At 55.1% G+C, this 24,378-nt stretch overlaps 1 protein-coding gene across 1 annotated transcript; it reads right to left on the reverse strand.

The window, feature by feature from the left end:
- Positions 1-18,223: 18,223 nt before the first annotated feature.
- LOC144936288 (fibroblast growth factor 1-like) lies at positions 18,224-23,514 on the reverse strand. The gene is made up of 3 exons (XM_078863362.1): positions 22,722-23,514; positions 20,706-20,809; positions 18,224-20,282 (listed from the first exon to the last, which is right to left on the reverse strand). Exons 1-3 carry the CDS (start codon positions 22,885-22,887, stop codon positions 20,094-20,096), a joined length of 459 nt encoding a protein of 152 aa, XP_078719488.1. The 5' UTR covers positions 22,888-23,514; the 3' UTR covers positions 18,224-20,093.
- Between the last annotated feature and the right edge of the window lie 864 nt (positions 23,515-24,378).

The raw sequence follows: 24,378 nt of genomic DNA on the forward strand, positions 1-24,378 counted from the left end.
AACGCACTTAACCCCTCCCGGCTCCCGCACCCCCCCAACCCATTTCCCAACGCCCCCCCCCCCTCCACACTCTCCTTTATCCTGAATTCAAAGGCGCCGCCCTGAATCGGGGCTCATGCCTCCATTGTTATTCCTCGTTGCTCTTCCGCGGGAAACCCGCATTCCACGCGCGAGACGGAGAGGTGGGCCCTGCGATCAGAATCAGAAGATATATTTGTCCTGGAGGAATCCGATGAGCTATAAAGCTCTTTTTCACAGATGTTCAGCTCTCCCGTGGATGGGAGGGAGGGGCTCTTGACAATAATTAATCGCGAAAAAACCACGACTCGTAATTAGTCTCGCGAAATAATGAATTAATTGCCCTGCGGGTAAAGCCCGGGACTGAACAGCAAAGGTGGAACCCTGCAACTGCTCGCTCGAGGGTCCTCCACTGAGCAGAGTTGGTCGGAACGAGCAATATGGGCTGCCCTTCCACACTCACCAGATGTGTTTGAAACACGTCCCCGTGACATTCTCAACCCATCCGTGGCGCTGCCACACCGCCACGGGAGGGAACTTACAAAGCTGATAAGCGGACACAAAGCCTCCTCCTCCTCCTGACGTAACTGCCCCCCACTCCCCATCCCGCCAGATGTCGCCTGCTTTATGGGTCGTGTAAAGATGCCCTTGTTTCACGAGGAGACGCATGCGGGCAGGAGTCGTATTGTCCGCGTGATTGTCCCATTAATTCTAGATTTGAAGCTTTCGTGACTGCAAGGAATCATATTCTTAGGTTTTTTCGGTAAAGTCACGTAGGTAAAACATCAAAATTAATGAAAATAATATAAAATAAAAACAAAAATCACGACGTTTCGGAGGCAACACAAGTCTCCGTCATCAGGTGGGACAGTCACAGCCGAATTAGCTGCATCAAGTGAGGCAATGATTCAAGAAGTAATCCCTTATAAGCAAGTTGAAGGGGGGAGGAGAGGGGGGGGGGAGCTCATCAGAATGTGGTAGCCAATGAATGGAACGTATCGGGAGGGAGGGGGGCGGGGCTCAAAGACAGCACGGAGCGCTAAGTACAACGCATCGGGAGGGGGAGCGGGGCCAAAACAATGGACGACGGCTTGGACGCGGTTGCTGCTGCACACGCCAACACAATGGACAGAGAGGGGGGAGGGGAGGTCTGATACACATGATAGACAAAAGAACGAAAATGCCCATGTTTATACCAATGCTGGCTGAACAATGAAGAGAGCACTGCCAAAAAAGAACTGGGGATGTTAACACTCGGTAAAGTAAAGTAAAACAGTGCCTGTCGGATAAGATGGTCCAAAAAAGTGTAATTAAGTCTTTTTTGCGTGGTTGATAACATCTTTCCAATGATTACTAAGTTTTTACCCATCATCACGGTTGAAATTATGTCTGTGTTTGTATATTTGTATGGCTTCGTGTACAAACCTTTGATGGTAGCCGGGAGGTTTGCAGAGAACCTTGGTCTCGGAAAAGACAATTTCATGAGAGCCCACCGAGTTGTAGGAATGATCGGCAACGGCAGAAGAATCAGTTCTGCCGTGTTTCAGATCTGACTTGTGCTCGCGGACACGATCAGAAACATGACGTTTCGTTTCTCCAATGTAGCAATCACCACAAATGCAACTCAATTTGTAGACTCCAGGATACTGTAAGTCAGGAACGACATCCTTCACAGATGGAATCAGATCACGGATTTTATGCACTGTACTGATGGTGGTGGGAATCCGGTTTCAAGTAGGAATCCGGATTCCCACCACCACCCATCTCAAAAGAATTATCTCATCAAAACGCTATACCACAGAGCCCATGGCATTTCTGACAAACACCACCTGACCGGTGAATTAAGACATGTACATCGGGCCCTCAGGATGAACGGATACTCTGACCGTACTATCCGCCAAGCTGTCTCTCCCACCACACAGAAACAGCCACTTGAAACTCCGACCAAAACCATCACGTTACCATACATAGCAGGCGTGACCAAAAAGATCTCCAAAATTCTAAACAAACATAAGATCCAAGTCCGATTCAGTACAGTGCATAAAATCCGTGATCTGATTCCATCTGTGAAGGATGTCGGTCCTGACTTACAGTATCCTGGAGTCTACAAATTGAGTTGCATTTGTGGTGATTGCTACATTGGAGAAACGAAACGTCATGTTTCTGATCGTGTCCGCGAGCACAAGTCAGATCTGAAACACGGCAGAACTGATTCTTCTGCCGTTGCCGATCATTCCTACAACTCGGTGGGCTCTCATGAAATTGTCTTTTCCGAGACCAAGGTTCTCTGCAAACCTCCCGGCTACCATCAAAGGTTTGTACACGAAGCCATACAAATATACAAACACAGACATAATTTCAACCGTGATGATGGGTAAAAACTTAGTAATCATTGGAAAGATGTTATCAACCACGCAAAAAAGACTTAATTACACTTTTTTGGACCATCTTATCCGACAGGCACTGTTTTACTTTACTTTACCGAGTGTTAACATCCCCAGTTCTTTTTTGGCAGTGCTCTCTTCATTGTTCAGCCAGCATTGGTATAAACATGGGCATTTTCGTTCTTTTGTCTATCATGTGTATCAGACCTCCCCTCCCCCCTCTCTGTCCATTGTGTTGGCGTGTGCAGCAGCAACCGCGTCCAAGCCGTCGTCCATTGTTTTGGCCCCGCCCCCCCCCTCCCGATGCGTTGTACTTAGTACTCCGTGCTGTCTTTGAGCCCCGCCCCCCTCCCTCCCTCCCGATACGTTCCATTCATTGGCTACCACATTCTGATGAGCTCCCCCCCCCCTCTCCTCCCCCCTTCAACTTGCTTATAAGGGATTACTTCTTGAATCATTGCCTCACTTGATGCAGCTAATTCGGCTGTGACGGTCCCACCTGATGACGGAGACTTGTGTTGCCTCCGAAACGTCGTGATTTTTGTTTTTATTTTATTTTATTTTCATTAATTTTGATGTTTTACCTACGTGACTTTACCGAAAAAACCTAAGAATATGTCCCATTAATGATTATCGGGGCGTGTTGGTGAATGCAGTCCCAGCCGCGTGTCTCTTCTCTCGCGTTACTGGCAGTGATTAGGGTCACAGTGGAGCGAGTGGGACCCGAATCAGCAGCTTCGCATTAAGAGAGCAAACCGGGGACAATGCAGTTCGCAGTGGCACACAAGCAGCGCGAGTGCAACTCATCGGCAGTCGGGCTCGAACCAACGCCGGTGAACTGCCAGGAGGGTTACACAGTGACAGGTCGTTCTCTGTTAGATGCGGGCGCTATGCACCCACACAGCACAACACCCATAGCACCCACACAGCACAACACCCATAGCACCCACACAGCACAACACCCATAGCACCCACACAGCACAACACCCATAGCACCCACACAGCACAACACCCATAGCACCCACACAGCACAACACCCATAGCACCCACACAGCACAACACCCATAGCACCCACACAGCACAACACCCATAGCACCCACACAGCACAACACCCATAGCACCCACACAGCACAACACCCATAGCACCCACACAGCACAACACCCATAGCACCCACACAGCACAACACCCATAGCACCCACACAGCACAACACCCATAGCACCCACACAGCACAACACCCATAGCACCCACACAGCACAACACCCATAGCACCCACACAGCACAACACCCATAGCACGAGGCGTGCCAGAGACAGCTGCGCCGGGCAGCTGTCGACTCCACTGACGTGGGCCGCGACTCTGCCTGCCCTGGGACCACGCGCGCAGATACTTGAACCCCCCCCGTGTGCGTCAGTCGGCATCGCCCCTCACACCCCTTGTTTACATTCCACACTACACAGACAAAGACCACCCTTATAGCCTTAACAGACTGTTGGGGCAAGTGCTGTCAGCCCGCACCTATGAAGGCCGGCACGGCACACGTTGGGTGGGTGGCCAGCACCACGCCCGGCCTCCTTTGTCTACCCAGTGGCGACGTCTGCACATCGCACCGAACACTCATTTAAGGCTGAGCCGCGCTCGGGGGAGACCCAGGATCGGTAACAATATTCCCCACTGTTATTGATCGTAAACGGGAATCAAACTCGGTTCACCGGGTACGTAGCGCGGTGCATTAACCGCTGCGCCACCGCTCCCCCCCCGACACACGCGCACCCTCGCCACGAGAGGAGGCCGTCACGTGACTCCCGCATTCCTCCACATGCAGGGGCCGTTCAGAGGTGGCCACGCGGGGCCCCGACCTGAGCACGTGGACATGACCTCCGTGAGCCGGAACCCGGGTCTGACGCCTCCCCCCTCACTTGGCAAGACTCGGCACCGTGGCCTCACGAAAACTGCCCAATCCCCTTCAGCAATCGCTCTCTCACCCATAAAACTCCTAATCCCACTCGCTGGAGCCCAAAGTCTAAACCCTAATCCCGTCGGTCACAGCCGGAACTCTAACCAAGACTCGCAGCGGTAATCCCACTCGCCCTCACCCTAACCCAGCCACGCTAGCCCAAGCCCCAATCCATAGCCCACGAACTCGCTTCAAGTCTCACCCATGCGCAATGACAACCACTCGATCACTCACCATAACCCTGACCTCACAAACCCCATCATAGCAATCACAGCCAAAACTTTTCGTCTCATCCACAACTCACTCACCCACTCACTCACCCACTCACCAAAACACTCACTCACCCACTCACTCACCCACTCACCAAAACACTCACTAACCCACTCACCCACTCACTCACACCCACTCACTAACCCATTCACTAACCCATTCACTCACCCACTCACTCACCCACTCACTAACCCACTCACTCACCCACTCACTCACCCAACCACTCACTCAACCACTCACTAACCCACTCACCCACTCACTCACCCACTCACCAAAACACTCACTAACCCACTCATTTACACTCTCACTCAATGAACCCCCACACTGCAGGTCACCTCACTTCTCTCTGCGTCTTCCCTAACACTGCTCCACTCTTGTCTATTGCAATAGCACTGGTTGTTGCTGACCGTTTGGCGTGTTAGGCCCTTGAGCCTCAGCTCAGAAACCGTGATCTACAACAACTGGAACCTTGACTCGGAATATCGCAACCGACTAAACCCGGCTCTTGTGTTCATCTCACTCAACGTGCGTGCACACACACACGTGTACAGATGTGTGCGTGCGTGCGCTTACACAATCGTGTGCACATAAAAAAGATACAAAGTCTCCCCGTGTAGCCTTAACAGACTGTTGGGGAAAGTGCTCTTAGTGAGCACCTATGAAAGCCGACACGGCACACGAGGGTGTGGGTGGCCATCACCACGCCCGACCGCCTTTGTCTCCCTAATGGTGATGTTTTTATACACCGTTCCAGGTACTCATTTGAGGCTGAGTCGATCTATGGGAGCGCCCAGGACCGGTTTTAAATAATCGTCACTGATGTTGGCCATGAGCCGAGAATCGAACTCGGGCCGCCGGGTTCGTAGCGCAGCGTGCTAACCGCTACACCACCGCTCCCATAACCCCATACGTACACACACACAAACAAAACTCTCCCGTGACAGAGAGAAGGCATCGGGCTCCCGGTAGTGCGGGGTGGAGCTCGAAGGGAGAGGGTGGATAGGGGCATAGGAGTGGGGGAAGGGTAGGGGGACGCAGTGGAGGGAATAGTATCGGATTGCATCAGGGCCATACACCCATAAACGTGCACGTTCATACCCCCCCCCACACACACACCTGTTGCTCCACTTTCCCCACCCCCCACCGCCCCCAGGGCGCTCTGTCGGATGTCAGGGAGCTGATCAGGAGGCGCAACTATCCGCCAAGTTAGTTTGTTATTTAGATTCTCCACAACGATGCGTTATGATGACTTTGTGATTGTGTATCTTGGAGTGTTGAGTTGGTCCAGTGTCTAACTGAGAGAGGGGCCCTTGCCTAGAAGCATCTGGCAGTTCACCAGCATTGATTCAAGCCACACTCACTGCTGATGAGATACTGAGTGTCAAACCGGTCCAGAGTGTTGCTTGTGCTGAACCAATGCTGCTGCAGTTATGCATTTTCAGAAGGCTGTGTACACGGAGGGATAGCAAAGTGATGGAGGTCACTTGTCGGCTAAGTTATTTCACAACGTTTACTATGTCCACGTGGAAGGGAGTGCATGCATTGCTACTCAGTGGTGGAAATTCCACATTCCTATGGCGACGGGCGATTCTCTCCACAGTACAACCACTGTTGAAGCAACCCCCAACCAGGACTCGCAACGTTCCAATTGCAAACACGGGCCGATAAACCGAATACCACTTTGTCGGAGGGGGTCAACAGTGGTTATCCCATGGACTATCTCGCCCCGCCATATGAAGGTGGAATTTCCACCGCTGTAGAGACCGTGGCGCGGGGTCAGCATGTGCCGAACCCGCAGAGCTGTAGCTGACACCGGGGAGCGGCGTTGAGGACACAGGCCTGGGGGTGAGGGGGGGTAGAGGCGAGGCTGGGGTTGGTGGGGAGAGGGGGGAGTTGAGAAGAGATGCGAGCGGCAGAGGCCACACACGGAGCGCAGAGGACATCAGCTCGCGGCACGACCAAGGGCGGCGACTGTGCCTCGCTGACTCCCTGCCTGACGAACAAACCCCCTGACTCAGTAATTGTCGTGCGTACACGCATCGTACGCGCTTGCTATGTATGTGTGTGTATGTGTGGGTTCCATCTCAAGCGGGTTTCCAGGTGAAATATTCATCTCATAAATCCCACATCTCCATTCCCGCGGCGCGATAGAGAACGGTGATTTAGTGCGAGTGGCATTCGCGCCGTTCCTAGGGTGCTGCTACGTAATCCAAATTGTTCGCGGTGTAACTTCTGAAGTTTGTACCATGACGCTGGCACACGATGTGAGCGAGCGCAGCAAACGGCGCCCTAGTATTTTTCACGGTTAATGCCAAACGGCAGTATTATCCAGGGCGGCCTGCCGAATTCGAATCGCGAACTCTGCAACGAGGCGGCGCTGGGGCCAGGTCACCACCCACCGCCCAGAGAACTCCATCGGGGGTGCTGCGCGTAGCCCCGACGTTTCCGGAGATCAAACAGGGACCCCCCTCACCCCCCCCGGCCTCCAGGGGCCGAGTATTTGACGCGGATCTCGGTGGTCGGAGCGCGCCGCCGCCACCGCGAGCCCCGTGATGCTGCTGCTGTTGCTGCTGCTGTTGCTGTTGCTACTGCTGTTGCTGCTGCTGCTGCTGTTGCTGCTGCTGCTGTTGCTGCTGCTGCTGTTGCTGCTGCTGTTGCTGCTGTTGCTGCTGTTGCTGCTGCTGTTGTTGTTGTGAGATCATTTCCTGCCCCGCGTCCCAGGGAAACCGCTCGTGTTTACGCCGAGTGTTTGGCTGGCGTGGAGTGTTTGGCTGGCGTGGAGTGTTTGACTGGCGTGGAGTGTTTGGCTGGCGTGGAGTGTTTGGCTGGCGTGGAGTGTGGCGCGCGAGTGTTTATGCCGAGTGTTTGGCTGGCGTGGAGTGTTTGGCTGGCGTGGAGTGTGGTGCGCGAGTGTTTATGCCGAGTGTTTGGCTGGCGTGGAGTGTTTGACTGGCGTGGAGTGTGGTGCGCGAGTGTTTATGCCGAGTGTTTGGCTGGCGTGGAGTGTTTGGCTGGCGTGGAGTGTTTGACTGGCGTGGAGTGTTTGGCTGGCGTGGAGTGTTTGGCTGGCGTGGAGTGTGGCGCGCGAGTGTTTACGCGGAGTGTTTGGCTGGCGTGGAGTGTTTGGCTGGCGTGGAGTGTGGTGCGCGAGTGTTTATGCCGAGTGTTTGGCTGGCGTGGAGTGTGGTGCGCGAGTGTTTATGCCGAGTGTTTGGCTGGCGTGGAGTGTTTGGCTGGCGTGGAGTGTTTGGCTGGCGTGGAGTGTTTGGCTGGCGTGGAGTGTTTGGCTGGCGTGGAGTGTGGTGCGCGAGTGTTTATGCCGAGTGTTTGGCTGGCGTGGAGTGTTTGGCTGGCGTGGAGTGTTTGACTGGCGTGGAGTGTGGTGCGCGAGTGTTTATGCCGAGTGTTTGGCTGGCGTGGAGTGTTTGGCTGGCGTGGAGTGTTTGACTGGCGTGGAGTGTTTGGCTGGCGTGGAGTGTTTGGCTGGCGTGGAGTGTGGCGCGCGAGTGTTTACGCGGAGTGTTTGGCTGGCGTGGAGTGTTTGGCTGGCGTGGAGTGTGGTGCGCGAGTGTTTATGCCGAGTGTTTGGCTGGCGTGGAGTGTGGTGCGCGAGTGTTTATGCCGAGTGTTTGGCTGGCGTGGAGTGTTTGGCTGGCGTGGAGTGTTTGGCTGGCGTGGAGTGTTTGGCTGGCGTGGAGTGTTTGGCTGGCGTGGAGTGTGGCGCGCGAGTGTTTATGCCGAGTGTTTGGCTGGCGTGGAGTGTGGTGCGCGAGTGTTTATGCCGAGTGTTTGGCTGGCGTGGAGTGTTTGGCTGGCGTGGAGTGTTTGGCTGGCGTGGAGTGTGGCGCGCGAGTGTTTACGCGGAGTGTTTGGCTGGCGTGGAGTGTTTGGCTGGCGTGGCGTGTGGTGCGCTCGTGTGGTTCTCGTTTCAGAGCGGCAGCGTCGCCTTGAGTTCATCTCTGGATCGTGTCCAGGCGGCCCCCGGGCTCTACCCCCCCCCCACCACTCGCGCCGCGTGGAGGCGGGCGGAGGCGGCAGGCGGCGCTCGCGACTGTAAACACGGGAAACACTGCGAGTCTGACTCTGCTGATGAGACACTGAAAGTCGAAACCGTCACCGAGTTTTGCTCGTGTTGAACACATGCTGCTGAAATGATGCACTCCCATAAGGAAGGCCGTGTGGCTGATGAGATGTGTAGAATTGTGATTACATGTATGTTGTGGGTGGAGGGACAGCTGGATAGCATCCATCCCAGCTCTCACCCATTCCCCAAGAAGCCCCTGTGACCTTCGTGAGCGAGTCGGAAGCGTGGTCCGGGGCTGCCACTTGGCGGCCGAGCGGAGCAACTGCGCTCCGGTCCCCCGGCTCCGCTTCCTCGCGCTGCTCCAAGAGGCTCATCCCTCATTGACAACACTCATGTGCAGGCATTACGCATCCTTCACATATCTCTCCCTCCATATACAGACAGCACAGTATATTGTTTTACACTTACAATCGGCCACACGACCTTCTCGGGAGTGCATCTTATCTCAGCAGCAACGGCGAGGCCGCCTGTGGGACCCATGATGACAATGGCCGGACCGTGTCCTCCACTCGGATCGCGACGAAGACCTCACCGAGCAGCGGCGGCAGCGGCAGCAGCGGTAGCAGCTGGGCCGCCTGGTGGAGGGTAGAAGGCGCTGGCGAGGCGTGGTGCTGGTGGTGGAGGTGGCCTCAATGGCTGTGGCCATGATGACTTCTTGATCATCTTTGTGTTGTCAAAAAGCCAGATGAGGCCCCCACTGCACCGCATGTGGTGGGGTAAAGTGTGGGTATGCGAGGTGGCTATTCACGTCGTGATGCAGCGATGGGGTGGATGGTAGCAGCACTGGACCGTGAGGGATAAAGATGGCTTGGGGAGGCCCTAATCCAGCAGTTCATTGACAATGGCCGATGAAGATGATTCCCAACTCAAATACTAGAGGAATGGGGAACACGTTATTCAATTTCTGAAACTTCGAAAAATTATCACGGGTAACATTTTCCATTGTGATTTGCAAAGCTCGTCATCGGTGGTGCACAGCTCATCATCGACATAAAAAGTCCTCGGTGTGCTCCGGTCAGAGAATTCCTGGCTGACTCTGTACGTTGATGAGTACTCCAGGCAGCTCCGTGACTCACTCACTGACTCACAGACATACAGACGAAGTTCATCGTAATAAACATTTACCATAAAAAGACAAAGGCCCCCCGTGTCGCCCACATATATTGTTGTGGTAAGCTTGTTTAATTTTTTTATATATTTAACGTGGAAAATACTTGAGATAGACACATGTCACTTGCAAGCGTTTTTCGCATGGAGTGGGTTGACGCATTCACAGCAAACACACAACGACAGACAGGCGAGCCCCGCACCTACAACCTCATTGGTTCCTAGACGACGGTTGTAAGTGGAGCCGTGGTAAGTCGAATCCTTATTTCCCATAGGCGCAATGTTATACATTGGGGTTCCGTTCCTGGAAACCCATTACGGACCATAAAAAACAACAAAATTGACCACGAAAATAAATGAAAATAACCCTAATAATAATGTATTATAACATAACATAACCTTTAATAACAAAACATCTAAAATAAAAGCAAAAAAACCCTACGACGTTTCGATCGCAACACAAGCGGTCTTCATCAGACCGCTTGTGTTGCGATCGAAACGTCGTCGGGTTTTTTTTGCTTTTATTTTTTGTTTTCTATTTACGTGACTTTACCGAAAGAACCAAGACTATTCTTTAATAACATTTATTAAGTAAAAACAAACTTACATATGAAGATCCTTACGTATGTTTCTGCAAGCACATCACATTTCCTCTTCTCAGACGTAGCGAAAGGCGATTTTTTTCAAATTTGAAGAAACTTTACAAAGAAGTGAAGAGCGTTGAGATCGAGATGGGTTTTCCCCAGGCACAGCTGCACACTGGCGGGCTATGAACTGTACGCACGCATACGGCAGAAGTGCCATCTAGCGACGAGTGTACGCATAGCACGCGCACGCTCGTCGCTCGTCGACTCGGCGTCAGGAGCAGTCGCGAGACGCTCGTAACACAAGTGTTGGTCGTTGCTGCGGGGGTCTCACGAAAAGGAAGGTCGTAAAGGCGGGGGTCGCAAGTCGAGCAGTCGGGGGTCACCTGTATACACACCCACACAAACACACATCTCCCGTATACCCTTTAACATAGCCTTGGGGCAAGTGCTATCATAACAGATCTATGTGGTCCTTCTTCATTGTGAATGTTTTATTTGTGCCTATGCACCGCTGCCAAGGCACCATCACCGATGGATGTGGTGGCGCACGTGGCAGCCTGCAATCCAGCACCGTGGAGCAGCCAGGGCTGGTGGATCGCGCAGACGCGCGCGTCCAGAAGGCAGTGCGGCAAAGTGGGGACTCCAGCTGCTCCACCTGCATGGGACGCCGTGTGCCCCCATAGCGCGCAAAGGGGTTCTCTCCTTCTCTCTGTTCGGGAGCGAGCGGCTACGGTGCGCTACAAGTTGACATCGTCCTCGTCGTTACCGCTGACGAGCTGATGTCCTGGCAGGAGGAAAGGGCCAGGTGTGGGGGGCCCCCCCGGCAGCTCGCCCGAGTCGGGCCCTGCGATTTGGGGGTCTCGCTTGAGTCATCAACGGCGCCTCGCTGCGAGCACCCGGTTCCGCGAGACGAGGCCGTGTTTGTCTCTCTCGCGCAACCGCTTCCTCGCCCAGGGGCAGCGGAGGAAGGCGATGGCGGGCGATCACAGACACCCACGTTGATGTCTCGACCTTTACCCGGCACCACTGCGCACAAGTGATTGCATAGAAGGCCCGCGGGGAGGAGTTCGCTTCGGGTTCAGTTCCAATGGTGTGGGTTCTGGAGACGTCTCACGTCAAACTGCTGCTGTCACCGAGGGTGAGAACTCGAGAGAGCAAGCGAAGAAGTCTCCTTCACAAGAGACAGTGGGGTCACCACATCGACAAAAGCAAATCTATTCAAATAGAGCGCAGCAATTAAACAAATAGAAATGAGGGTAAAAACAACGGCGCTAGCGAAGAGATATAAAACAATGCACGAACACAAATCAACATTAAATTAACTTTCCAGAAGAAAAATGTGTTTCTAAAACGAATCAGACAAGACCCATGGTGAGTAAACACAGCGACCTGAGCGGCCTGTGCCAGTCTCGTCAGCAGGGAGCTCATCCCAGGAGCCTGAATCCCCCTCGCCCCCCTCTCACTCCCATTCACCCCTCCACCCACAGGTCCCTCACTCCAATCGTCTCCATGGGAACTGCTTGTCCAGCCCTCCCCTTCCTCATCCCCCCCTCTCCTCCTTCTGACAACGCAGGCTTTGTTCTCCATGTGTTTGTGTTTTACTGCGGATAAAAGGCTGAGCGCCGTGAGCCGTGAATGCACGAAGAGTCCCACAGCCCCTCCCCTCACGCCTCCCCGCCCCCACCCCACGCCCCGTCTTCCATCTGGACGCCTGGAACAGGTCCAGGGAGCCCCGCTCCGTGGCCCCGTGAGCCGCGAGGAGTCGCCAGGAGCCGGGACCCAGAGCGTGGGGAGGGGGGGGTTCCTCTTACCCCCCTTCCCCCAATCCCCACCCGCCAGCCGCTCCCCCTCCACGGGTGGAGCGTTTTACTCCTTAGAGCCAAATATAAACATGGAATCAGCTCCTTCGACTCCAGATGCACGCACAGCAACAACCGTCGTTCGCCACTGGGTAACCGTGATGTCACCACCATGGCGCTTGTGCCAGGATAGGTGCACGTGAAGTGTACATACGAAACATAAACATGCACGTATAAAAGTAAACATATAAATACGCACATGCGCGCGTGCACACACGCACGTGCACACACGTCCATACACACACGTGCACACACACACACACGTGCACACACACACACACACACGTGCACACACACACACGTGCATACACACACACGTGCACACACATCCATATACACACGTGCACACACGCACACACATACGTGCACACACGTGCACACACACACGTGCACACACACACGTGCACACACATCCATATACACACACGTGCACACACGCACACACATACGTGCACACACGTGCACACACACACACACGTGCATACACACGTGCACACACATCCATATACACACACGTGCACACGTGCACACACATACGTGCACACACGTGCACACACACACACACGTGCACACACACACACGTGCACACACACACACGTGCACACACATACGTGCACACACGTGCACACACACACACGTGCACACACACACGTGCACACACACACACGTGCACACACACACACGTGCACACACATATCCTTCCCGGGAACTCGAAGCGACTCCGCGCAGGAGAAAGCGACACCCGAGCCCCCCCCCCCAGGCCACGTGTTTTGTTTTGTTCTGACCCTGAGAATCCCCCCCCACGCCACCTGGCTCGCTCACACTCACACACAGGTGTCGCTTTACCTGGGGGAGCGGGGGGGCGGGGGGGGGGAGGGTGAGGAATGTCGCGGCGCGTCGTGCTTCTTCGTGGCTCCATGTCAAGCGGCGCGAGAGTTCATCCGCAGAGAGGGAGAGCCTCGGAGAGTTCACGTCCTCGACTCGTACCCTCTCCTCTCTCTCTCCTCGCGCACTCTCTCCTCCTACTCTCATCGCTTTCAACACACACAGACACTCCGGATATTCGCCACTAAGTACCGGTAATGTCACCACAGCGCTCGTGCCAGGCCAGGTGTACCTTGAGGCCACATTAAGTGTGGAAGGCTTGCTGGCAGGTCACGGGACAGACCCAGGTGCCACGGGTCGACTGACTGAGATGACTGGCAGATGCACCACCTGTGCTCCCCACTGTGCAACCTTGCTGCGTTTTATCTGCCCGGCGTTCCACTCGTTGTTGTGAGCGTCGCTCCTCTGCCCTCCACTCTCTCCAACTGCCCAGTAGCAGCGTCCTTCACGAGCCTCTTCCATAGAGGACGATGTTGAAACCGCAAGTACCGGTCATTGGCAAGTCCACTCAGCTCCACATCCTCCTGTACCGCGTCAGTCCATCTATTATTTATCCCGTGCTCTTCCCGCTTAGCCCGATCTATCCGGCCAGGCAGTGGCTGGGCATGTGGGCTACATGACCCAGCCAGCGCAACCTTGCCTGCCAGAGTATCTCACCGATGGGACTGTAACCAGATCTTTCAAGGATGTTTTAAATCGGCGCAGATATTCTTTCAAGCATGCAGAAGGGAAGGCATCACTGTGGCGAGACAACCCGAAGCTTCGTGTGCAACGACAGGCGAGGTAGCTTCCACACATCATTATGCAGCTGATGGAAATGTCACTCGACTGAAGTGAGTCATAAGTAACTTCTCCACTAATGATAATATTAATATTTACCAGATCAAGCATTCATAACATCGTTGACAAATAGGGAGCCATCCCTTGACCGCACCTGGATATCAATGAGCCTCCCATTGTATCTGCACCAGATGGAAATTGCACCAAAACATCCATGGGAAACTTCGCCAACTACGGGGTAAGATGTGTTACGTAGTGTAGGGGCCTCAGGACATCCCTGTCGCACCCCACCATCCTAAAGGTCCTTACTGATTGTGAACAGAGGGTCAGAGACCCCGAAAGCACAAAGAAGCCTTGACTTGGACAATAAAGCAGAAATGTAGGTCCTGTTGAAATTCCTTACACCTCGGCTGCAGCAGACGCAATCCGCGACTGCTACTCATCCTGGCAGTGCCACACGGCTCTCCAAACCTCCAAGCGAAGGCTGTGGTAAGCCTCCTCATTCTCCGATGTTGTAGTAGGCGGTATGAGTGGACCTCGATTTAAAGCTTTCGTGACTGCAGGGATTCATCTTCTTGGTTCTTTCGGTAAAGTCACGTAGAAGGGAAGTAATAAAATAATAAAAATAAAACATAATAAAACAATTCTCACGACGTTTCGGCCACAACGCAAGCAGCCGTCCTCAGGCGAAGAATGAGGCATTATCAAGCTAGGAGCTTATATAGGTGTAGCGAGGAGGAGCGCCTTAACAAAAGAATGTGCATATGAAGAGGAATTTAGCATACCAATGGGCAATGCGTAGGAGGTGGGCGAAGGGGTTTCAAAGTCCATTATGCCCATGCATTATGCAGGATCAACAGCACCACGGGGGGGGCGCAAGGAACAGCGTTAATAAAGGAAAGGAATGTTAATGATATGTAGCTGCATTTACCAAACAACCATGTAGAAAACCAAAGTAAAAAACTACATAAAAAAACTAAAATATAAACTGATACTTACTATACTCTACAATAAGCTGAGTTACTAACAACAAATAATAAATTACAATTCTACGTCGTAAGAAGTATATAATATACTTCCATCTAAACTTTATTCTCTTAGCATATACAGTACTATATACTGCCATAGATAAACCCAACATTAAATTATATACTGTATTGCTGTAAACCACCCTATACTTATACATTTTAATATAAGACTATGTATTATTCAACTCACCCTAATGTGTATCGAAATGGTTTAGGAGCTTATATATAAGCTGAGTTGGAGGTGGAAGAAGAAGAGAGCCTTAACAAAAGAATGTGCATATCAAGAGGAATTTAGCATATTCATGGTAAATGCGTAGGAGGTGGGCGGGGGGGTTTCAAAGTCATATTATGCCCATGCATTATGCAGGATCAACAGCACCAAAGGGAGGGGGGGTAGCATTAACAAAGGGAGGGCATGTTAATAGCATGTAGAAGCAATGAAACATGTGAATGGGAAAACGGTGGCAGGAGATCCGCAGCGGAGCAAATAAGCTCCTAGCTTGGCAGTGTCTCATTCTTCACCTGAAGACGGCTGCTTGCGTTGTAGCCGAAACGGCGTGAGAATTGTTTTATTATGTTTTATTTTTATTATTTTATTACTTCCCTTCTACGTGACTTTACCGAAAGAACCAAGAAGATGAATCCCTGCAGTCACGAAAGCTTTAAATCGAAATCTCCCGATAGCCTTAGCAGACTTTTGGGGCAAGTGGTGTGAGAACCTATCAAGGCCGACACGGCTCAGGAGAGGGTCAGTGGCCAACACCATGCCTGCCCACCTTTCTCTCGCCAGTGTTGATGTTTAGACACCACAACAGGTACTCATTTAAGGCTGAGTAGACTTAAGGTAGGCCCAGTACCGATTCAATGATTCTACACTGATGTTGCCCAGGTTCGGACCACCCCTTCCCGCACAGACACACAGAGACTCATTCAGGGCTTGGCGACTATGTATTCACCCTACATCAGAACGCGCGGATGTACACATCACGGTAATGCCTTCGTTACAACAACAACAATAATATTAATAATAATAAGTTACTTCTACCCGCGAAGCATGTTCCCCACAGCCGAACGACGTCGCGTCACCCGCTTGCAGGCACGCAATGCGTCCCCTGTGGGGACGTCGCCATCAGATATGGTCACCTAAAATACAGGTTTTTTTGGGTTAGATAAAATATTAAAACAGACATGGTCGATCCGCTGCTCAAGCGGACAGCAGCAAGCAGCACTATAAATGATGTAATATACAAGAGTTTAACACGCTTCCTGAATTGAGCAAGGTTATTGATAGAGCTGATGGAAAAGAGATGACTTCGATGATGATGGTGAGAGAGGGAATTCCACTGCAGCAGTGTGGAAGGTGGTAAGTCGGTGGGAGGATGGGTGAGTGGGTGGGAGGATGGGTGAGTGGGTGGGAGGATGGGTGAGTGGGTGGGAGGATGGGTGAGTGGGTGGGAGGATGGGTGAGTGGGTGGGAGGATGGGTGAGTGGGTGGGAGGATGGGTGAGTGGGTGGGAAGATGGGTGAGTGGGTGGGAGGATGAGTGAGTGGGTGGGAGGATGGGTGAGTGGGTGCGAGGATGGGTGAGTGGGTGGGAGGATGGGTGAGTGGGTGGGAAGATGGGTGAGTGGGTGGGAGGATGGGTGAGTGGGTGGGAGGATGGGTGAGTGGGTGGGAGGATGGGTGAGTGGGTGGGAGGATGGGTGAGTGGGTGGGAGGATGGGTGAGTGGGTGGGAGGATGGGTGAGTGGTTGGGAGGATGAGTGAGTGGGTGCGAGGATGGGTGAGTGGGTGGGAGGATGAGTGAGTGGGTGCGAGGATGGGTGAGTGGGTGGGAGGATGGGTGAGTGGGTGGGAGGATGGGTGAGTGGGTGGGAGGATGGGTGAGTGGGTGGGAGGATGGGTGAGTGGGTGGGAGGATGGGTGAGTGGGTGGGAGGATGGGTGAGTGGGTGGGAGGATGGGTGAGTGGGTGGGAGGATGGGTGAGTGGGTGGGAAGATGGGTGAGTGGGTGGGAGGATGAGTGAGTGGGTGGGAGGATGGGTGAGTGGGTGGGAGGATGGGTGAGTGGGTGGGAGGATGGGTGAGTGGGTGGGAAGATGGGTGAGTGGGTGGGAGGATGAGTGAGTGGGTGGGAGGATGGGTGAGTGGGTGGGAGGATGGGTGAGTGGGTGGGAGGATGGGTGAGTGGGTGGGAGGATGAGTGAGTGAGTGCGAGGATGGGTGAGTGGGTGGTAGGATGAGTGAGTGGGTGCGAGGATGGGTGAGTGGGTGGGAGGATGGGTGAGTGGGTGGGAGGATGGGTGGGTGAGTGGGTGGGAGGATGGGTGAGTGGGTGGGAGGATGGGTGAGTGGGTGGGAGGATGGGTGAGTGGGTGGGAGGATGGGTGAGTGGGTGCGAGGATGGGTGAGTGGGTGGGAGGATGGGTGAGTGGGTGGGAAGATGGGTGAGTGGGTGGGAGGATGGGTGAGTGGGTGGGAGGATGGGTGAGTGGGTGGGAGGATGGGTGAGTGGGTGGGAGGATGGGTGAGTGGGTGGGAGGATGGGTGAGTGGGTGGGAGGATGGGTGAGTGGGTGGGAGGATGAGTGAGTGGGTGCGAGGATGGGTGAGTGGGTGGGAGGATGAGTGAGTGGGTGCGAGGATGGGTGAGTGGGTGGGAGGATGGGTGAGTGGGTGGGAGGATGGGTGAGTGGGTGGAAGGATGGGTGAGTGGGTGGGAGGATGGGTGAGTGGGTGGGAGGATGGGTGAGTGGGTGGGAGGATGGGTGAGTGGGTGGGAGGATGGGTGAGTGGGTGGGAGGATGGGTGAGTGGGTGGGAGGATGAGTGAGTGGGTGCGAGGATGGGTGAGTGGGTGGGAGGATGGGTGAGTGGGTGGGAGGATGGGTGAGTGGGTGCGAGGATGGGTGAGTGGGTGGGAGGATGGGTGAGTGGGTGGGAGGATGGGTGAGTGGGTGGGAGGATGGGTGAGTGGGTGCGAGGATGGGTGAGTGGGTGGGAGGATGGGTGAGTGGGTGGGAAGATGGGTGAGTGGGTGGGAGGATGGGTGAGTGGGTGGGAGGATGGGTGAGTGGGTGGGAGGATGGGTGAGTGGGTGGGAGGATGGGTGAGTGGGTGGGAGGATGGGTGAGTGGGTGGGAGGATGGGTGAGTGGGTGGGAGGATGGGTGAGTGGGTGGGAGGATGGGTGAGTGGGTGGGAGGATGGGTGAGTGGGTGGGAGGATGGGTGAGTGGGTGGGAGGATGGGTGAGTGGGTGGGAGGATGGGTGAGTGGGTGGGAGGATGGGTGAGTGGGTGGGAGGATGGGTGAGTGGGTGGGAGGATGGGTGAGTGGGTGGGATGATGGGTGAGTGGGTGCGAGGATGGGTGAGTGGGTGGGAGGATGGGTGAGTGGCTTGGAGGATAGGTGAGTGGGTGGGAGGATGGGTGAGTGAGTGAGAGGATGGGTGAGTGGGTGGGAGGATGGGTGAGTGGGTGGGAGGATGGGTGAGTGGGTGGGAGGATGGGTGAGTGGGTGGGAGGATGGGTGAGTGGGTGGGATGATGGGTGAGTGGGTGCGAGGATGGGTGAGTGGGTGGGAGGATGGGTGAGTGGCTTGGAGGATGGGTGAGTGGGTGGGAGGATGGGTGAGTGGGTACGAGGATGGGTGAGTGGCTGGGAGGATGGGTGAGTGGCTGGGAGGATGGGTGAGTGGGTGCGAGGATGGGTGAGTGGGTGGGAGGATGGTTGAGTGGGTGCGAGGATGGGTGAGTGGGTGGGAGGATGGGAGAGTGGGTGCGAGGATGGGTGAGTGGCTGGTAGGATGGGTGAGTGGGTGGGAGGATGGGTGAGTGGGTGGGAGGATGGGTGAGTGGGTGGGAGGATGGGTGAGTGGGTGGGAGGATGGGTGAGTGGGTGGGTGACTAAGTAAGTACATTTATAAACGCGCAACTCTTATAATCTAGATTATCACGAGTGCACACTATGTACACATTGCAAGCTCTATGACACAGTTCTGTGTTGCATCTTCTAACTGAACTGGTGAAATGTCTGTGAAGAGTCTCAAACATGGCGCAACGGCAGTGAGTTCCAGGCCGATGGACTGCTGAGTAGGTGCGTGAGAGGTTGGGTGAGTAGCTTAATGTGTGGGTGAGTAGGTGAGTGGGTGGGTGAGTAGCTTAGTGTGTGGGTGACTATGTGAGTGGGTGGGTGAGTAGGTGAGTGGGAGGGTGGGTGAGTCCGAGGCCGATGGACCTCTGCGCGTAACCATCAGGGTCACCGTGAGCATCCGAACGAAGAATTCGACGATTGACAATGCAGTGTACCGGCATGCACCACGTGGCCACCAGAGAGAGTGTGGAGTGCTTTGTTGTGACCTGCAGTGTGGTGGTTGAACGCAGTGAGATGGCTGAGATGACAGAGTCTGTGTGTCTGGTCGACCGAGTCCTCAACACGGGTGGAGGAATCTAAATGAGTAAAATTCACGGGAACAGTAACCATGGTAGTAGTAGTAGTAGCGACAGTAGAGCAATAAGGAGGCGACTGGCTGCCGGTGAGTGGGCCGGAGTTAATCAGCGGCGTCGATCGCAGGCTTGAGGTGCCGCTCTGTCGATGCCCTCGTTGGTTGTCGCGCGAGGGCTGAACGCGTCGGGGGTTCGTGGCGCCCGTCTTGTCGCCGGCGACCGCGGCGCCGCGGCTCACAGGGCGGCTTGCGGTCGAGTCCGCCTCCAGCGCGAGCGGTTGCCAGTCGGCTCGACTCGGGTCGCGAGTCGAGCCGACTGGTCGCGCAACTGAGATGGGTCGCGAGACGAGCCGATTGGTCGCGCAACCGAATCATAGCGACCGCGTCGCAGGCACCGGCGGGAGGGCGGCAGCCGTGCGGTTCAGGGGTTCAGGAGACCCTCACAACCCCCCCCCCCCGCCCCCCACACAGGGGCCGCAATACCCTATTTTGCAGGAGGTCCTTGTGGTGGGGGCGCTGCTAAGGAGCCCTCTGTCAGACCCAAATTTGGCGACATCCACGTGCCCAGTTCTGCGGTCGGCAGCTGGGGACGCAGGGGCGGGGGTGTTGCGTGAGTGGAGATGGCCTGCCGGCTGCCTGGCCTCCCACTCGCACCGGGCCGGGTGACAGGAAGGGCGGGGGGGGGCAGGGCCTTTCACTTCACGGGCCTGGGCAGGAAGTGCACGGCCTTCTGCCCGCGGGCCGTCTTCGGGCCCGGCTTGGCGCGGCCGCTGCGCTTGATGCCCACGTACCAGCGCCACTCGGCGTACTTCTCAGAGCAGTACGTGCTGTAGAAGTTCTCCTCCAGCGTCTCCATGAAGTAGCACTCGTCATTTATGGCCTCCTGAAGAGGAGAGAGGAAGGGGGGGAGCGTGAAGAGGCGTGGATCCCTCGTGCACAGTGCCCGGGTGAGGCAGACACCCTCCACCATCCCCCTACAGACGCCCCTCCATTCCACTCTGTCCCCCCTCCACCCGTAGACCCCCTCCCTCCCTTCCCACGCTGCCAGGAATAGCAGGGCGAGCGAGGAATACGGTGGTGTGGCGAGTTGTGAAGTGAGTGGTGATCTCAGAAAGCAGTGAACCGAGTGGTAGGTGAGCCGAGCGGGTGGTGTGATGAATGGTGAGCCGAGCGAGTGGTGAGCTGAGTGGTGAGCCGAGTGGAGTGGTGAGCTGAGCTGAGTGGTGAGCTGAGTGGTGAGCTGAGTGGTGAGCTGAGTGGTGAGCTGAGTGGTGAGCTGAGTGGTGAGCTGAGCGGAGTGCCTCACCGCCCCGTACAGGCGTCCCTCCGTGCTCATGGCGAGGAACCTCTCGGCGCGGAGCCCGCGGATCGTCACCACCCCGCGGCGCACCGCCTGCAGCTGCAGCACGGCTGCACAGACACAGACAAAGGTCCACCGTGCGGTCTCACAGACCGTGGGGGCAAGTGCTGCCAGCGATCACCGAACAGGACTGGCACGGCGCACCAGGGGGCGAGTTGGGGAATTTCGGGAATTCCCAAAGCAGCATTCCAGCCCACGGTGATTCATGACCACGGCGCGTGGTACAACTACGCGACCACCACCACCACTACCACCACCACCATCGCTACCACCACCACCACCACGTATTGGCGCTGTTTGTTGTTGTAACTTTATGACCCTCCCCTACTGGACAGCTGTGAACAAAAGCTTCATAGCTTATCGGATTTCTCCAGGATAAATAAAGATTCTGATTCTGACCCCCCCCCCCACGACAACCACCACCATAACAACCACCACAGCCACCACCATCACTATCCGTTAACAGACTGTTGGGGCAACACCAATAAAGGCCGGAACGGCACCCGAGGGGGTCAGTCGTCAGCACCACGCCCGGCCGCCTTTGTCTCCCGAGTGGAAATGTTACACACCGCACCAGGTACTACCACCACCACCACCACAAACACCATAACAATCACCAACTACAACCTACACAACACCACCGTCATTATCCACTGTCAACAACATCGTAAACTATCATCATCCACTACTATCATCACCACCATTCACTACTATCATCAACGACTATCACTATACACTATTAACATCATCCACTATTATCATCATCCACCCATCTCACGAATCATCGTCGTGAAATTGGACCCGGGCCTCGCTTCACCTCCTGCACCGCTTGCAGCAGCAGCAGCATCATCATCAGCAGCATCATCATCATCAGCAGCAGCATCATCAGCAGCAGCAGCAGCATCATCATCATCATCAGCAGCAGCAGCAGCAGCATCATCATCATCATTAGCAGCAGCAGCAGCATCATCATCATCAGCAGCAGCATCATCATCATCAGCAGCAGCAGCATCATCATCAGCAGCAGCATCAGCAGCAGCATCAGCAGCATCATCAGCAGCTGCATCAGTAGCATCATCATCAGTAGCAGCAGCAGAAGAAGCGTAGGCAGATATATCACTGTACTCATGTCACACGTGTACTCATGTCACACGTGTACTCACTCATGTCACACGTGTACTCATCAAATGTGCTGTGGTCACTCGTGCAGCTGCAGAGGTCGCAAACGGGTTTTGATTCCTTACCCGTACCCGTACCCGGCCGCACCAGGGTCGCAAACGGGTACCCGTACCTGTACCCGGCCGTACCCGTACCCTACCCGTACCCGGCCGGGTACGGGTAGGGTACGGGTATCGGGGACCTGATTGCGACCTCTGGGATGAAGCCGTGTTGCCGGCGCGGGTGGGTTGATTCTAGGAACTTGAATTGTGAGAAGAGACAAGACGTTGGGAAATGAGTGACAAACAGTTACTCATCAGTGGCTCACGGCCTACCCGTACCCGGCCGCACCAGGGTCGCAAACGGCCCACATTCGGACTGACGCCCTCTGACTTACACACTGACACTCGTGATTGACACTGACACATTGACCGACACACACTATATCACTGAGACTATATAACTCTGGCACACTAACACGTTTGTATGTTGAACTCTTTTGCACCGTACGTAGCCAACCGTGCTAATCGGAGGTGCGAGGGAAGGGCACGAAATTTAACACCAAAAATAGTTTTAACGAAATGAGTTTTCAATTTGGATGTAAACGTGCATAGCTCCAGTGCAACACGAAGACCGGCACACAATGTGTCAGTGGCACCCTCTCTCGGTGACACACTGACACAGACTCTGCAACTGACCCACTCTCCCCGTCACACGTCCCATGAGTGACACTGCGTGACAGTCACAGACACTCTGCTCCACTCGCACACGCTGCCCGTATGTCAGTGGCACGCCGCGCAGTACCGTGGGGATCGTCCTCGTCCTGGGTGCCACTCACGGTGCCGTCCCCCAGGATCTGGAGGTGGTGGCCCGCGCTGCGGCAGTAGAGGCGCCGCGGCTCCTTGAAGCTGCCGGGGAACACGGGCCCCGCGGGGGGCACGGGCAGCGTGCCGATGTGGCCCACCTCCATCCCGGGACGCCGCCCTCCGCTCGTGATGATGATGATACTGGTGCCGAGGGTGGTGTTGCTGCTCCGAGTGGTGATGATGTTGCTACGATGACTGATATTTGCTGCTCGTTATGCTGCTGCTGATGATGATTATTCTGCCACGGATGTTGCTGTTAATGGGGATGAACCCTGCTGATTCTGTGAATGATTATGCTGCTGCTTGTTGATGATTTATGTTGCTTTCTGCTGCTGCTGCTATCACTGCTGTTGATTATACTGCTGATGGTGCTGACCACACCTGCTGTTGCTGCTGCTGCAGACTACGCTCCTTGCAGCTGCTGACCCTGCTGCTCTTGCTGCCGCCTCGAGTCGTTCGCGACTCCTGGGTCGCGCTCCGTTCGCGACTTCGCACGTAGGGGGGTGAATGGAGGTGGCTAAGAAGCAAGGGACAGACGGTCGCCCGCGTCGCCCTTTTAATCGCGGCCCCGCATTCCCCAGGCGCAGTGGCGACGCCTCGCTCACTTCGAGCCTCCTCCGTGTCCAGCCTCAGCGCACGCCTCGGAGGCTCGGGGAGGGCAGGAGGGACGCGCGGCAAGGACGGCGCCACGGGGCGGGCCCGTGACGCGCGCGCTGAGGACGCGTCACGGGCCCGTGCGCTCCTCCTCCTCCTCCACACCCCCTCTCCATCCTCCTCACTCCCTCCTCCTTCACCTCCATCCTCCTCCAAATCCTCGTAGCTCCCTCCCACCTCCTCCTCATCCTCCTCTGCCCCTACTTCCATTCTCCTCCTCCCCATCCTCTTCCCTCCGTCCCACTCTCTGGATCTCAGCCAACTCCGGGTTCAGAGGCTGCTCCCAACTCTAGAGAGGGCCGAGCGAGTGCGTGAGTACCCTCTGTCCAAATGTAAACATTCACAAACAACACGCACACGCGGACAAAAAGACAAAGGTCCCCCGGATAGACGTCAACAGGCAATTGGGCAAGTGCTGTTAACTAGCACCCATGAAGGCCGGCAAGGCACAAGAGGGGGTGAGTGGCAGCACCACGCCCGGCCGCCTTTGTCTCCCCAGTGCTGATGTTTACACATCGCACTAGGTACTAATTTAATGATGACTCGATATAGGGGAGTCGCAGAACAAGTTCAGATAATCGCCACTGGTATTGACCGTGTCCGGGAATGGAAACCGGATCGCCGGGTTCGGAGCACAAAGTGTGCTAACCGATGCGCCACCGCTCTCCATTATACTGCACACACCCACATGTCACTCGCACACACTGCACAGCCACACTACCAACAACCACACTACCAACACCCACACTACCAACACCCACACTGCCAACACCCACACTGCCAACACGCACACTACCAACACCCACACTACCACCAACAACACACTACCAACACCCACACTACCAACACGCACACTACCAACACCCACACTACCAACACCCACACTACCACCAACAACACACTACCAACACCCACACTACCAACACCCACACTACCAACAC

Source organism: Lampetra fluviatilis, chromosome 15 (assembly GCF_964198595.1).
Source record: "Lampetra fluviatilis chromosome 15, kcLamFluv1.1, whole genome shotgun sequence".
NCBI classification, from domain to species: domain Eukaryota; kingdom Metazoa; phylum Chordata; class Hyperoartia; order Petromyzontiformes; family Petromyzontidae; genus Lampetra; species Lampetra fluviatilis.